Genomic DNA, 17,662 nt, shown 5'->3' with positions numbered 1-17,662 from the left:
TTCCTTAATCTTCTGTTACTTACATCATATTCTGTGAGTGGAAAAAGCATCAAAGTTCAAAAAACACTGGCCTGCAAAAGTCCTGAAAAACTTTTTTGGGTAAGCGGTTTCCCCCATACATTTTCTAACATATGGAACATATACAGTGGGCTCATGTGTAGGGCATTATAACAACTCTAATGTATTTATTAAGGTTCCCTGGACATGTGTAATTAACAGTGGACATGTAATGTATTTGCTGCAACATATAACATAAAGACGTCCATTCAACTTTATTTGCCGTATGCAAATTAACCTGAGCGCAAGACCTGTAGCGAATTTGCGCTAGGCAGAAATGAACGCTAGCACATCTACGCTCTCAATTGCTCGCATTGCCCAAGTAACGCTAGAGAAAAGTCGCCAGCGTTCAGCGGCAACGACGAAACTCCGTATATTAGTAAATTAGCGTTGTCTGAGCAAATTTTCACCTGGCAAAGTGTAGCGTTGGGTGCGAAGTGGTTGCTGGTGACTTTACGCTGGTTAGTGAATCTGCCCCCATATCTCAAGTCTACTAAAAAATTATTTCAACATTAATTAAACCGAACAGGATTGTTTTGCCTCCACTGAGGATTATTTATATCTTGCTAAAGTCTTAGTAAAGTACAATATTCTATTTTATTTTTACAGAGAAACTGGAAATCATTTTTAAAACATTGGAATTATTTTGACTATGGGAACTTCCCATAACTAGAAGCTTTACGGATAACAGTTCTCATACCTGTACTTGTAAGAGATAACAGTCTGAAGAAATCATTGACAAACAGTGTGCATAAGGATACAAATAATTTTATTCTGCTATATAAAGAAATGTCTAGATCTCAGACGTGCTTAGACCATTTCACTAAGATTTATATAGCTGTTATTTTCTCACAGTTGGTCTATTTCTAGCTAAACCAAGAAATAAACCTTGAATGTCCTTATGTATCCATTGTACTCAAATCTATTCTTGGCCTCTGTTCATATTCCAGACAGTTATTAAGGATGGTTGATAACTGCTCTTGGATTGGGTTTTATGAAGCAGTGACAAACACTTTAAACTAAAAGAAAGGACAAATTAAATTTACTCTTATGGTAATATTCAGGAGGCTGGAATATGTGGGAATGAAGCCAATATCCCTGCAAAAATCAACTCTTTACATGATTAAATATGAGGTTGAACAAGTTCTGCAAGTACAGTGACAATGTTCATCATTACAGGTGTTTACTGGATGCAAATAACAGGATTAATCAAATGACGCTCTGACTTCTCTTCCTTTCAGAGGCTGTGGAGGGCGAAAGTTGTCCACCATATGGCACTCAATTTCACCTTCTATAGTTGAGTAAACACTCCGGAATTTTTCCATCTAGCAAAAGGCATAGGAGAGATCATGAAGATATACAGTCATATGAAAAAGTTTGGGAACCCCTCTCAGCCTGCATAATAATTTACTCCATATATATTCCAACAAGACAATGACCCTAAACACACTTCGAAGTCTACAAAGGCATTTATGCAGAGGGAGAAGTACAATATTCTGGAATGGTTGTCACAGTCCCCCGACTTGAATATCATAGAAAATCTATGGGATGATTTGAAGCAGACTGTCCTTGCTCGGCAGCCATCAAATTTAACTGAACTGGAGAGATTTTGTATGGACAAATGGTTAAAAATACCCACATCCAGAATCCAGACATGAAAGGCTATAGGAGGCGTCTAGAGGCTGTTACATTTGCAAAAGGAGCTCAACTAAGTATTGATGTAATATCTCTGTTGGGGTGCCCAAATTTATGCACCTGTCTAATTTTGTTATGATGCATATTGTATATTTTCTGTTAATCCAATAAACTTTGTCACTGCTGAAATACTACTGTTTCCATAAGGCTTGTTATATATTAAATGGAAGTTTCTACTTTGAAAGCTCAGCCAATGATAAACAAAACTCAAATTAAGAGGGGTTCCCAAACTGTATAGACATATAAAGGATAAAGAAATGCCTACAAATTCCACATCTTGTAACCCATAGTAACTAATTGCATGCTTTCAAATCAGACCATATAACAGAGCACACCACTAAGGGTTATTGGATACTATGCAAATCTTGCAACTTATGTCAAGTCCGAGGGGCTGTGTGATAACACATTCAAGGGACCATATATAGTGTTTATTAATAAGTTCTTAAACTAGTTTATGTTTTTTTTCTAAGAATGGGTGGGGGAATATATAGGACATTGGATATTAGATATATTGAAATATGTTCCTAGCAGTATCGGTCTCTACTCTACATGAGAATGTCTGATCCCTTTGTTAAACACCACTCAAGTGCTCCATTACAAGACTGTAGATTCGATTCTTAGCCGGGGTTTAAAACACGGAACCACAGTTTATTACAAAGAACCACAACTAATTTACCTGCTCTGGGCTGACAGTAATGGGTTCTGTCAGGAGCAGCCAAGTAACACATTCTTCACAAGGTGGGGTTGTAAATGAGCCTTGATATGTCCAGTAATCCCGAGAGGAAGGAAACAAAATTGTAGGATCAAAGTCTGTAAAATGAGCCTTCTTTCCCTAAATATATGCAAAGATCACATCAGTATTTTCTTCAATATAAGACATGTTTCAGTATAAGCAGTCTCATAACCTTTAAATCATATTAATTATGTGAGAGTGTGTTTAGAAAATGCATATGTACAGGGACGTGTGCATTTAAGTTACATTATTGGGATGCAAAGTTTTTCCTGGCGGAAATGGGACTGATCTTCCCTTGCAACCAGATAGACATGACAGCTGAGGCCAGACTGACTATTGCCTGTAAAAGTGGTGTGCTCCCACACCTATGGCTCTTCCTGGTGAATAAGAGGAAGCCTGAGAGAGAACCATGGGACCCATGGAGCGTGAGATAGAGGCTGTTTCTGAGAGTGAGAGATGGAGAGGGCCAAGGGGCCTGTGTCTGGAGAGAGGCAGTGTTCAGGAAGGTCCTGCCATGAAGCTGACTTGAAAGTAGGCTGTGTGGCCTGGCTGATATATAGAAGTGATCTGTGAACAGAGAGTAACAGGGTGCTAACCTTGTGGTGGTCCAGACTTTGGGAGGGGCCCTGGGGTAGTCAGAAAGAATACAATCTCATCTGCGAGAGAGACTGTTCTTTATTTTAATACAATATGAAGATAAGTACCCTGTTAAAGGAGAATTCATCCCTTTAACAAAAAACCCATACCCCGCACTCTATGTAGACCCCCCTCCCTCCTCCCCCCAGCCTAACTGCCCCCCCCAGGGAAATGCCCCATACTTTATACTTACCCATCAGCACAGATTCAGGCAGCGGAGTTCCCCGCAGCCATCTTCCAGGTCTTCGGTAAGCTGACTGGGAAACTGGTTTCGGACAACTGTGCATGCACCGAAACTCACGAAAATTGCCGATGCGCCTGAAGAAGACACGAAGACCTGGAAGATGGATGCGTGGAACTCCGATACCAGAATCTGCGCCGAGGGGTAAGTATAGAGTATGGGGCATTCCCGGGGGCAGTTAGGCTGGGAGGGAGGGGGGGTCTATGTGGGGTGGGGGTACAGGTTTTTTGTTAAAGGGTTAAATTCTCCTTTAATGTGTTTTGTGTGAATAATTAAAGGCAAAGTCTTGTTTTTTTCTGCATTTTTATGTCTCAGTTTCTTCTCTGTATAAGAAATATATATATATATATATATATATATATATATATATATATATATATATATACAACCTGGACTAATATGCAATTGTTTCTGCAGCAGGCTGGTCAAAAGCTTGTCCCATAGTCTTTCTATTGAGGTATGATGCTTGAACAAGAAGCCATAAGGGACATTGCCTAGCAATAAGATGACAAGTTTGGAATCATGGAATTGTGGACACTATAATAAGTAGGTAGGACAACTACCTAAGTTTACTCATAGCCTCATATAGAAATAACACAAGACAAGACTGTGAAACAAAGGTTTTCCCTTGTACCAGGCACAATTCTGTGGAAAAAAATTAGGTGACTCTAATGTTTGGTTAACAAATACTCGTTCTATTTTATTTTGTGGTTTCTTTTTTTACGTGTTTTCCTTTGAGTTTGCAAAGTGATGTAAGACAATATAATCATAATGTCACATGTAATCATAAATTGTGGTTTCGTTTTTTAACAATTACCTTGTTCTTGATGCAATCCAGTGCTTCTAGAACCAACTTCAAAAGGGGTTTGGCTTTCCCAATCTGTATTTAATATATGCAGAATTTTACGTATTATCATTATAAAAGTTATATTATCATTATGTTCCAGACTTTTAATCGACAAATTAAAATCATCTTGTGATCAACATATACAGCTGTCTCTACATACATTCACGGGCTGGAAAGTGGTAACAATCATATGTACCAGCAGTCCCAACCCAACACCTGTGTTCATAGTAAGTATCTAGAAGTAAACAAACATAAGCATATCTGTTTTAAAATTGTATTTTGATAGTACCATCTGCAGCATATTTACACACTCTCACAGTGACCATACATAAAGCACAAATTACACCACTTTTTATCTCCAGTGTTTAAATGCTTGGAAATGGTATCCATCATTATAATCATTATTTCAACATTTTTTACTTATACATGAAAACAGTCAATCAAGAGACTGGAGTAAAGGTTTTGCAGCCCAGGCCCAGGCTTGTGTTATGTTCAGTAGCACAGTGTGCACCAACCACAGGAATCTAAACATTAATCTGAACATTTATAGGACTGTGGGGCAGGGACCTTCATCCTTGTGTCTTTTAGCTCTGGGGCATCTTTAATGCAACTCCACTCCACTGTACTACTGTATGTCATTATTTGTATATATTATTGTAATAGTCTCTTGTTTCTTCTATTATTTTATTGGTCTGCTGGTCAGTGCTGTGCACATAAGTAGCATTATATAAATAAAAACATACATACATGTTTATACATAGTATGAAACATGGATTATGGGAGGTGCCAGTGAAAGAAAAATACTTAGAAAGAATGAATATGGATCTTTCAAATATATAAATTACATTTAGACTGTAAGTCCCATGGGGTAGGGTCCTCAATCCTTTTGTCTCCTTGACACTGAGCACTTAGAGTAGGACTACATGGACGATTTTGGATCGATCCGACGCGCTGAGCAAAAACGCCGGCGTCAAATCAGATGCAACGGAAATAAGGTAAGTAAATGCATTGTCGGATGAAGTCGCAGCGTTGATCTGTGACGACACGACTGTCGGATGCAGACACAGCAACATGTTGCGGCGGATCAAAGCTGCGACTTCATCGGACAATGCATTTACTTACCTTATTTGACACCTGCGTTTTTGCGCAGCGCGTCGGATCGCTCCAAAATAATAATACACTTATTGTTACTTATTAATGCAGTGAACCCTTGTTTGTTACTACTTATTTATTGGTTTGCCCTCTAGGAGCGCTATAGAAATAAAAATATACATACATTTGTTTGATTTGCAGTAAATGTGGGTCATTTATAAACACAGGGCAAATTTGCACCAGGGCAGTAATCCATGGCAACCAATCAGTGATTAGCAGCAGTGTGTCCTGCACTGAGATATAGACTCTCTTTAGCAGTCAGGTCCCTATGACCACCATAAGAAATAAGAGCTTGTAGGAAATTTAACTTACCATCAATATGTATAGAGTGACAGCCCCAAATGTTGCAGTAAAGTGCAAAGGCCTGTTACCCTTGGTTTAATGTTCAGGCCTATGTAATTACCCAGGTATCCCCTCCCCAAATCTCTCCACTCATAGTTAGGCCCCAGTCATTTCCCAACATGAACCATGGGGTTACTTGAACTAGCACGTAAGTTTCTATTTGCAACTGCCTGCCAGAGGAATAGATCTGGGTTAGAATGTTAAAGAGAAAATTCTAGCACTAGGATACCCCAAGCATGTGGTTGGCTATTTTTAGCTGCATGCTCCACTGAGGCTTTTAAATTAAAAAAAAATGCCAGTGGCTTGGATTTTGACTTTTATTTCAGGCCAAGCACTACATTATGAGTATGATTTATTAAAGGGGTTTTTTCACCTTTAAGTTAAATTTTAGTATGGTGTAGAGAGTGATATTCTGAGACGATTTGCAATTGGCTTTTATTTTTTATTTGTGTTTTTTTTTTATTTATTTAGCTTTTTGTTCAGCAGCTCTCCAGTTTGCAATTTCAGCAATCTGGTTGCTAGGGTCCATATTACCCAAGAATATGAACAGAATGGAATATGAACAGGGAGGGTCTGAATAGAAAAATGAGTAATAAAAAGTAAGCTTTATAACCTTGCCAATGGTGGTAAAACACAGATACAGAAAGTTCATGAATTACTTTTTAGAGGTGACTAACTGTCCCCCCAAAAAACATTACTCTTACCTTTAAAAACACGGCTATTATGGCCACACCATCGGGATGCTTCTTTGCTTCTGTTATGTTGTCGTATTTTGAATTCCAATGAATAAAGTGCATCTTAAAGAAAGGTAACGGTGTAAAATGCTTAAACAATATTTGGAACAAATAAGAATAAATGGGGCAAGTGCTCACATTATGATATAACAGATACTTTAAGGGATACTGTCATGGGAAAACATGTTTTTTTCAAAACGCATCAGTTAATAGTGCAGACTTCTGCACTGAAATCCAAACAGATTTTGTCATATTCAATTTTGAAATCTGACATGGGGCTAGACATATTGTCAATTTCCCAGCTGCCCTCAGTCATGTGACTTGTGCTCTGATAAACTTCAATCACTCTTTACTGCTGTACTGCAAATTGGAGTGATATCACCTCCCTCCCTTTCCCCATCAGCAGCCTAACAACAGAACAATGGGAAGGTAAACAGATAGCTCCTTAACACAAGATAACAGCTCTCTGGAAGATCTAAGAACAGCACTCAATAGTAAAAGCCAAGTCCCACTGAGACTGAGTCAGTTACATTAAGTAGGATAAATAACAGCCTGCCAGAAAGTAATTCCATCCTCAAGTGCAGGCACAAGTCTGTGCCTGGGGCAGCTGGGAAACTGACAAAATATCTAGCCCCATGTCAGATTCCAAAATTGAATATAAAAAAAATCTGTTTGCTCTTTTGAGAAATGGATTTCAGTGCAGAATTCTGCTGGAGTAGCACTATTAACTGAGGCGTTTTGAAAAAAGCATGTCTTCCCATGACAGTATCCCTTTAAGGATATTACTAAATTTGCTTTGTTGACAACTGTCTACTTGGCCAAAAGTGGGGACATAAGGGGGCAACGTTTCTCAAGTAACCCATAGTAACTAGTCAGCAGGGGGCATTAAATGTTCAGCTGTGTGAAAGGCAGTGTCTGCTATTACATAACACCTATAGAATCATATAGAGTCGCATGTGGTTTCATCCACAATGACCAGCATACCATGATGTGAAACAGGTATGGGACCTGTTATCCAGAATGCTTGGGACCTGGGGTTTTCCAGATAACGGATGTTTCCATAATTTGGATCTTCATACCTTAAGTCAGGTAGAAAATCATGTAAATATTAAATAAACCCAATAGGCTGGTTTTGCTTCCAAATAGGATTAATTATATCTTAGTTGGGATCAAGAAAAAGGTACTGTTTTATTATCACAGAGAAAAAGGGAATAATTTTTAAAAATGTGGATTATATGGATAAAATTAAGTCGATGGGAGACAACCTTTCTGTAATTAAAAGCTTTCCAGATAACAGGTTTCCGAATAACAGGTCCCATACCTGTACTCAACTGGGTCATTCCTAGCATATCTAGTGATGGGCAAATTTATTCGCTAGGTGCGAATTTGTGCCAAATTTCCGCGTTTCACCTCCGGTGAATAAATTCGGAAAATTGATGCCGTCGACAATTCTGACACTGGCGACAATTCTAGGCGCCCATTGACTTTAATGGGCATCAGAATTATCGCCAGCGTCAGAATTGTCGCCGGCGTCTAAAATATTTGGACGCCGGCGTCAAAATTCACGTTTCACAAAGTGAAACAGGAGAAATTCGCCCATCACTACATATATACTTTTTGGATGCTTTTAGCACCAAGGGCCCATTCTGTTGCTACAGGACATATATTCTCACCGAATTACGGTCCTGAGAGGTGCACACACACACGAAAAAAGAACTTTTGTTTTTATATCAAAACACAGTTAAATTATGAGTTCCAGTTTGTTAACTTCTAATGGACAGTGATTTGTGAATTACCTCTCCTGCATATCTGAATCCATCAATTACATGCTCAGATCCATGGTCATCAGAGGAACCCCAGTGAAACTGGAGCTGTCGGAGTCTGTAACTTCCATTCAGGGGACCATCTTTAACAACTGCCAAAGAAGAGAAATAATTATTTTACTGCTGAATCAAGGAATCACAATGTAACGTTTGATGACATGATTGAGTGGTGCTAGCATTCTAGTCAGAGCAGCACAAAATCTAATATTTAATGTCACATTCCATTTTAGAGGTGCATAATACAATGGAAAATACTTATTCTTGACACTACATCAAATGCCTTATTTAAAGGAGAACTTAAGCTTAACTAAAGAAGTAGCTAGAAAAGTTGTACATTATGTTTTGGGCTTCTGTACCAGTCCAAGGCAACCACATCCCTTTAGCAGTAAAGATCTGTGTCTCCAAAGATGCCCCAGTAGCTCCCCATCTTCTTTTCTGCTGATTCACTGCACATGCTCTGTGCTGCTGTCACTTACTGAGCTTAGGGATCCACTCACAATATACAGTACACATAGAATAGAAATGTCACAATATAAGGCTGATTAGTAATTAATACAGATAATTACTACATGGCAGCACAGAAACCAGTGCAACTAGCATTAGAATTTAAGCCTTGTAGCATCAGTTTATAGGCTTAGCCAACATAATTTTCTGCTTGATAATTTGTGACGACCCCTAACAAGGGTCGGACTGGCTCTTGTGGGCCAAGCAAGCCCAGATCCGCACCCTGTGCTGCTTTTCTTCTTCCAAGCATGCACACGCTTCCTATCCCACGCACACGCATTTCCACTCACACGCGTTTCTGCTCAAGCGCACACGCGTAGTGCAGGGGTGGGGTCCGGAGGGTGGCCCTGAAACTGCAACCCTGGTGGGCCCCCCAGTCCATCGCTGCCCCTAAGCTTAGCTTCTCAACAGCTGCTCAAAGCCCACTGAGCATGTGAGTGTCACAGACACTTTCCAAGATGGTGACCCCCTGTGACAAGTTTGAAGTCCTGGATCATTGCTGCTATTGACAAGCTGAAACTTTAGGCTGGTGCAATAAGTTCAGTATGTAAAACATGGTAATTTTAGCTATATTAATTTTAGGGTTTAATTCTCCTTTAAGGAAACAATATTGCACAATGACAGTTGGTTTTGGATAGGATCCTGCTTTGTAAAAGAAAGCACAAGAGGTATTATGTCATTTCACAGTGCCCATTCATTTATTCTCTTAGCAAGTATTATATTATGCATCAGGTCAGAGAAGACACAACTAATGTTTCTAAAACTAATATTCCTGTCTCTTATTCAAATCAGTTCATGATTGCAACGGTAATTTGGACCCTAGCAACCAGATTGCTGCAATTGCAAACTGAAGAACTGCAGAATAAAAAGCGAAATAACTCAAAAACCACAAAAAGTAAAAAATGAAAAACATTTGCAAGTTGTCTCAGAATATTGCTCTCTATGTCATACTAAAAGTTAACTCAAAGTTGAACAACCCCTTTAACTTCTGGATTAGGATTGATGTTGTATACAGAGGTTCTCTATGATTATATGTATTCATGCATATATATTACAAAAAATAAATATATATATATATATTTATATATATATATATATATATATATATATATATATATATATATATATATATATATATATATATATATAGTGGGAAACAAGCTTGTACCCACTTAGGGATTAGTGTGGGGAGTGCACCATTAACAAATGTTTAGAGGTCACCTGATTTGTCAGTAGAATCATCAAATACCACTCTACACGTGGTTCCATCGTTGACCACTGTCAGTGATGTTGAAGGATGATAGGTGGAAGTCCATGGCTTCAGGGTAGGGTCATGTTTTATATATCTGGTATGGAGTTCAATAGGGGATTGATGATCTCCTTTTGCAGCAGGGAAAAATTCTGCCCATGTATCAGGCCCTAAAAAATGAGATCACAAATACAAATACTGTAAACAACATTCATAATTGAAAAAGATGGCTAATACTTCCAATAAGGCAAAATATATTAAGCAAAAAGCATCAAACCAAGCAATTCTGATATCACTGTCCACATGCATGGACTTTTTTATTTTATTTTATATGGCACACTGTATTGTACTTACCATTGTGACTGGCATATCCCCAATCATGTCTGCGAGACATTTCTATTAGTTTGTTTTCTTTCGACTTTACTATCAAACAGACTGTGAACGCATGACTTAATTGGGGGATTTTATACACACCTTTTAGCCTCCAGTAGCAGAGATTACTTGGAGTCCTGCCTTCATTAAGGGTGGAGAATGAGGCAGTGAGAAAAATATTTTGACTATCAAGTCCTCTCCTTTGGGAAACTGCTTAAAGTATTAGGAGGCTTTTAAGGGTTTAGTAAGAGCAGAAATAATATACTTAATCTGATCACAAGCAAATGACAACAGTCCGTATGAGCTGGATCACTGACACAAGCTCTCATATCTCTGTGATGAAAAATGTGAATCCCAGCTCCTAATATTTTAAATGTTCTGTGAGTATATGGTTAGGGCTTCCCCATATCTAATATTCCAGTGGGAAAGAGTTTATGTATAAAAAAATGAGTTGGTAGCCTTTTTAAAGATGGAGCTGCTAGGAAGCAGCTATGTGCACCACTAATCTCTTTTATCATTATTTCATACATAGAAATATTTAAAAATAAATGTCCTTTAAGTCACTAGGATATGCTGAAAATACAGTTCACAGTATACTCAACTGGACCAGCATACATAGATAAATAGATGAAAGATAGATAGATAGATAGATAGATGACGTATAGAGATCTATCTTTCTTTCTGTTTATCTATCTATATTAGATCTATCTATCTTATATCTATCTACATATTTATGTTCTATCATCTATCTATCTATCTATCTATCTATCTATCTATTTATCTATCATCTATCTATCAAGCTAACAGATATTTGTCTGTCTATCTATCTATCTTAGATCTAGCTATCGTCTATCTATTTATCGTATATATCTACCTATTTATCTTCTATAATCTTTCTATTGATCAAACATCTGTCTTTCTGTCTATCTTAGATCTATCATCAATAGATCAGTTTTTACCTGCCTATATTTTGGAGGATTTTGGGAGTGCTCAGATACACAGACATTCTGTTCTAGTTATTGAGTGTTAATAAAATTGTTGCAGTGTAGAAAAAGTATAGTATCCCTTTTGGCTAAAAGAGACTCTTGCATATGGATATATGATAATCTGGTGTGCAATAAATTGGGCTATGCAGTGACCTGGCTTGCGCTCCAATGATAGTGAAGTAATGCTCCATTCATGCTGGCACCTCGGCTTTCTACAGGGATGATTCAGAAAGCAAAGCCATTGCTATGTTTGGTGAGTTAAACCACATGGTGTTTTCTTTTCTGAAAATAATCACACAAATTGATTCTGTAAAGAGGAGCTTTGGAGCAGGATTCTAACTATTAAACTCATGCTGCCAAACTGGTACTCAAATCAAGCATGCACACATCATGTGGGTTTGTGCTATGGTCCCAGGATGCCTTCAGCTTTAATAGCAGCTGTCTGAAATACAGGAATAGCAATTTGCTACTGGCTTTACTGCCGAAACCTAATAAAGTGATACTTCAGGATAATGTACTGCACTAGTCACCACTGCTGCCTGAATTGTACATAAACTCTATTCTGCACCTTTATAAGGTCCATGCCAGAAAGAGAGAGACATTCATTTTTATATTGCATATCATGAGAAAGTTCACAGACCCACAGAATTAAATAAACAGCCATCATGAGTCAAAACAAATAAAACTGAAGGCTCTTAAAAGAAAGCGTTACAGAGGGTTGTTCACCTTTTGGCATGATGTCGTTAGTGATATTCTGAGACAATTTGCAATTGGTTTTTGTTATTGTTTGTGATTTTTGAGTTATTTAACTTTTTATTCTGCAGCTCTCTATTTTGCAGTTTCCACCATCTGGTTGCTAGGGTTTAAATTACCCTAGCAACCATGCACTGGTTTGAATAAGAGACTGAATATGAATAAGTAATAAGAAGTAGCAATAACAATACATTTGTAGCCTTACAGAGCATTTGTTTTTTAGATGGGGTCAGTGACTCCCATCTGAAAGCTGGAAAGGGTTAGAAGAAGGTGGCAAATATTTTAAAAAAATATTAAAAAATAAACCTATTCAGAAACTTTTAGAACTAAATTTTACATTTAAATGGCAGGAAAAACCCCTAAAATATCTACGAATCCTCTTAACACCGAAAATAACAGACAAGCACTCTCAAAACTACCTCCCGATGATCAAAAAACACACTTCAACATTCCGCTCCTGGCAAAAAAAAAAAACAATCTCATGGCTAGGAAGACTATACTCTATAAAAATGGTAATAGTCCCCAGGATTTTGTACCTATTCCGTACGCACCCTATGCAAATAAATAATTTAGATATAAAAACGCTACAAAAAGAAATGTTCATATTCTTCTGGAATAATAAACACCCCAGGGTAAATAAAGTGATTCTTATGCAATCCATTCCACAGGGAGGACTCAATTTTCACAATCTTCATCTTATTGGAAATCGGCTCAAATGGTCAAGATCTATTGCCCCCAGACACTGTCCAATGGGTTTCCTTGGAAGCAGAAACGGAACTAGAGGGGGACGGGCCCTGGCGCAGGACTCGCAGCCGGGCCCCCCCGCTCCGTACACCCGGAACTGGCCGGGAATATGCGGCACACGGACTGTCGGGGGGCCCTGAGGGGGTGTGGGCCCTGGCCCGCTTGCACCCCCTGCTCCCCCGGTAGTTCCGCCCCTGCTTGGAAGCCCAACTGCTGGCACCAATGTCTCCTAGAACTCGCTTATGGACCACACAGGAAGACCACCTTCCTCATCCACAAACCCAATACTGAAAAACACCAATAATCTTTGGGACAAAATTATGCTTAAATATAAGGAGGAGATCTGCTCAAACCCATCTCTATATATTCCAATATTTCATAACCCAGCCTTTCCCCCAGGCCAAGACTTGAAATCCTTCAGATGGTGGCTGGACAATGACCTTTTGGACATAGACGGCATGACCCCACTTGGCAACATAATAACTTGGGAAGACCTGCGAAACAAGCATTCTATTCCTCTCTGGAAACATTACAAATACTTACAAATCAATCATTTTATACAAAAACAAATGGGCAAGACCCTAAAAAAAGACATTCTTTGAATATCTTTGTGCACATCTTTGTGCACCCTCACAGCAGGGGACAAGTCTCTCTAATATATGCCAAACTCAGATCACACGCCATTCCAGATAAAAACAAATACATGGAACTATGGGAACGAAAACTTAATACTGAACAAGAACGATAGCAACTTGCACTCGACCACAGTAGAAAAGCATCTATCAACACAATTGTTAAGGAAAACACATATAAACTTCTTTATGACTGGTATTTGACTCTGGCAAAATTACATCAAATCTACGGCTCCAACCCCAACTGCTTCAGAGGTGCGAAGACGTGGAAGATGAACTGAATATGTGGTGGGAATGCCCACTGATCTCTGAGCTACGTTTTCTCGGGCGACTTCAGAAAACGAAGCGCTCCGAGTGCTATCCCGCCGGCAATTTACATTCTAGCAGGCAGGAAGGTAGGGGAGGCAGTTCGGGGAGATTAGTCCCCCGAAGAAGAGGAGATTTGTCACTGGGCAACTAATCTCCCTGAATCTGAGTGTGTGTCTCTGCCCTTAGGGAAAAATGTCAGACCAGAACCTTGATTAGCTCTACTCACCTTCAAATTGAACTCCCTCACCAAGAAAGAATTCAAATTATACTCACAGATTTGTCTAGCTACCAGATGCACCATAGTGTATAAATGGAAAAAGGCATCCCTACACTACTGGAAGTTAAAAGGAAAATCTGGTGGGTGTCCTCGATGGAAAAACTGCAATAATGCACCACAAAATGGATAACTATGATGCAATTTGGACCCCATGGTTAATTTGGCGTGAGACCCAAAACCTTCCAAAACAAACAGGAACTACAACTTGAAATAAATAGAAAAATATGGGACTAAGACAAAATTACTATCTGGGATCCATAATTGTGATAGTTAGGTTGTTCATAAAGAATGTTTAAGTAACGATCGTATAATCAAACTGGCGAGAGTCCTATACCCCCCCCCACCCTACTCCTTCTTCCAACCTTACTTTCTTTTCCTTCTTTTTTATTGGTTTAATATATTACAGTCTATAGTAAATATAAAAAACGGTTGGATCACTGAGAAAAAAATAATAATTTTCAGCTAAAATATATGACATGTAATGAACAAATGGACACAACATTTAACTGTCAAAATGTTAAATAAAAAGTTTAAAAATTTTTTAAAAATTAAAAAACAAAGGGCAATGAAAAAGTTGCTTAGAATTGCCTATTCTATAACTTACTACAAGTTAACTTAAAGGTGAACCATCCTTTTAAATTGTGGGTCAAGGACTTGAGAGAAAGGAATACTTAAGATTATGATTAAAAATAATTGTTCCTATCATGTACAGAAAGTCCAGTCTGTATAAAGACTTTATAAGTATGGCCAGCTGGATCATGGTACCATTTACCTGAGTGATTCAAGAATTTCTACACTTATATAAGAATCTTATTCACCTTAGTGCATTTCAGGTTTGACATTTTCAGCTACTGTGCAGAATAGGCAATTTTATCAGTCACTGGTGAAACTGAATTCCATGTTGTAATACAGTGGATAGTTATTGGGCTCGGCTCCAGCTTAAAGTTGAGCAATATAAATGGTGGGGAGCTATAGCAGTTTAAATCACTGATAATTCTTCCACAAAAGGAACTTGCTATACCCCAGCATACAAAAGATTAGAGAGAGGGTCAGTGTCGGACTGGGACACCAGGGGCCCACCCAAAAACCTTAGACCAGGAGCCCACCAAATAACCTTAGACCAGGGGCCCATTTTCAGTACTATTGTTCTTCTTCTCCTCACTCAACCTCTATTCTCCTAGTCTCTATTCTTTGCATACTATAATACTACAATCTATTATTCCATCTATTTAGCCTCTTTGTTCTCAAAGAAATAGTGTATGGCCATGAAATAGGCCAAATGTTTAGCAGCATGAGGACCCACAGACACCTGGGCCCACCGGGAGTTTCCTGGTATCCTGGTGGGCCAGTCCGACACTGGAGAGGGTTAAACACAGGCATCACCCCAGCTTCAAGAGACTACAAGCACTTACCATACTGGGGCACATTTATCAACACTGGGCAAATTTGCCCATATGCAGTTACCGATGGCAACCAATCAGTGACTAGCTTTTTAAAGCCACCTGCAAGTAGAACAATGAATGCAGCTATTTGATTGGTTGTCATGGGTTACTGCCCATGGGCACATTTGCTCAGTGTTGATAAATGACCCCCAGTTAGTATTAATAAATATATCCCATACTGACTTCAATAATTTTTCCAGTATGACCAGGGATAAAAACAAACTGACACACACCAACTTAGCACCAGTTATATATATTATAAAGGCCACATATATTTTATTAGCATTAACTCTTGGTAGTATCATGTTACAAATAGAACCCACAAAGGATGAACCATGGATCTAATGAAGGCTCAGTTGCTTGTCTGCCATGTTTGTTTACCAAGCACAAATTGTAGCAGAAGTTGTAGCACAACAGAAGTGCTATAACGTCTACAATAAAACGTGACAAAGGTTTAAGCCGATACAAGTTGGTGTACTTCTTCCCTAAATACAGCTTGGTTGTTATTTGACTTGGAGGCGGTCAGGGAATTGAATGCGCCCTATTAACAAGTAAGTGGTGTGCGGCCGACAACATTTTTACTACAGGGATTAAAACAAAACCTTTATCAATATAATGGATTAATACACAAGTATTTTTTTTAATTGTAATGTAAAAAATTAGAAGCTCAAACATGGGAGACAACAATGGTGACAACAGTTTTCATTAGATTCATAGTTCATGCCTTTTGTGGGTTCTATTTGTAACATGAGTTAATGCTAATAAAATATATGAGGCCTGTATAATAGGTATAATAAAAGTATAACAGGTATAATAAAATATATTAACCTGTGATCAGTAGGGATGGGCGAATTTGACCTGTTTCGCTTCACCAAAAATTCGCCGCCAGCGAAATGTCGCCGACGCCCATTAAAGTCTATGGGCATCACGCGGCGAAATTTTTTTGACGCGCGTCTTTTTATTTTGACGCATGATGCCATACAAGTCTATGGGCGGCATTTTTTCAGCGAAACAAGGCGAAAAAATTCACCCATCCCTAGTGATCAGTTATAACTCCATTTTCATCAAAGAAGTCTAATTTTAAAAAATTATTCCCATTTTCTCTGTAATAATAAAACAGTAGCCAACTCGATATATAATTAATCCTTATTGGAGACAAAACATTCCTATTGGGTTTAATTAATGATTAAATGCTTTTTTTAGTAGACTTAAGGTATGGAGATCCAGATTATGGAAATATCTCTTATCCGGAAAACCACAGGTCCCAAACATCCTGGATAATAACTCTACCTGTATATGTCTAATATCCTACCGTTTTGCAACAGATGATTTGGGCCAAATTCAGCTCAGTGAGAAATTGGAATTTATGTAAAATAAACCAGGAAAAACACCTTTTGTCACTAAACTAAATAACATTAATCCCTATATTTATTGATTCTGTATTTATTTCTGCAAATGCCGCATTTGCTGTGTATAAGAAATAGATTTTGTGGCTCAATATTCTGCAGTTATAGTGGCACTGTAGCATTATACAGGTTTTGCTCAACTGAAAACCTCATTACCCCCAGTCAACCTGGCATTTTTGTGCTTAACTTTATTGCTGCATCTGTTTGTGTATGTGAGGCATGAATATTATTCCTATATATAGTTTAACATGTAATCGCTTAAAAAATCTTGGCGAGAGCCAATGAGTGGAAAAACAGTTTAGCAATAATGAAGTGGCTTTGATCAGCACTGACAAAATGCTAAAGCAAGAATGGGAAGAATGTGCTTGGTCCTTATAAATACAGAGGAATTCTTGCTGTAATCATGGCCCTCTTTCCTCATTGGCTTCTGGAAGATGGCACAGGTCCCAGGGATTCTGGCCTCAGTGCTGAGGCTTATCTCTGCAAATCCACAGAATAAATAAATAAACATGAATAAATAAATAAACATGTATGATGGGAAATCAACGTGCACTGGATTTCACAAACATAATGCGCCTATTTAACTTGTGGATATACAAACATTTATAAAATATTAGATATTATTAGGCACCTCCGTTATGTCACAAAAGCATGTTGCACACAATTCCCCATGATGCACTGTGGTATTTTCACTCACAGAAGTTTATTTTTGCTGGAAGAGCCAGGCA

At 38.4% G+C, this 17,662-nt stretch overlaps 1 protein-coding gene across 1 annotated transcript; it reads right to left on the bottom strand.

Moving 5' to 3' along the window:
• Positions 1-809: 809 nt before the first annotated feature.
• ca3.L (carbonic anhydrase III L homeolog) lies at positions 810-10,489 on the bottom strand. Its single transcript, XM_018268105.2, has 7 exons — positions 10,368-10,489; positions 9,986-10,183; positions 8,234-8,352; positions 6,408-6,500; positions 4,180-4,242; positions 2,429-2,584; positions 810-1,382 (listed from the first exon to the last, which is right to left on the bottom strand). Exons 1-7 carry the CDS (start codon positions 10,405-10,407, stop codon positions 1,263-1,265), a joined length of 789 nt encoding a protein of 262 aa, XP_018123594.1. The 5' UTR covers positions 10,408-10,489; the 3' UTR covers positions 810-1,262.
• Between the last annotated feature and the right edge of the window lie 7,173 nt (positions 10,490-17,662).

The sequence above is a fragment of the Xenopus laevis genome, chromosome 6L, assembly GCF_017654675.1.
Source record: "Xenopus laevis strain J_2021 chromosome 6L, Xenopus_laevis_v10.1, whole genome shotgun sequence".
NCBI lineage: Eukaryota > Metazoa > Chordata > Amphibia > Anura > Pipidae > Xenopus > Xenopus laevis.
The sequence above is the reverse complement of the archived record's forward strand: the minus strand, read 5'-3'. Positions and strand labels throughout refer to the sequence as shown.

Excerpts from the sequence above, each read along its gene's own strand:
- ca3.L (XM_018268105.2), bottom strand. The coding sequence starts at position 10,407 with ATGTCTCGCAGACATGATTGGGGATATGCCAGTCACAATG. Across the intron at positions 4,243-6,407 it reads TAATAGCCGTGTTTTTAAAG|ATTGGGAAAGCCAAACCCCT; the intron begins GTAAGAGTAATG and ends TATTAAATACAG. Across the intron at positions 2,585-4,179 it reads TGGATTGCATCAAGAACAAG|GGAAAGAAGGCTCATTTTAC; the intron begins GTAATTGTTAAA and ends GCATATATTTAG.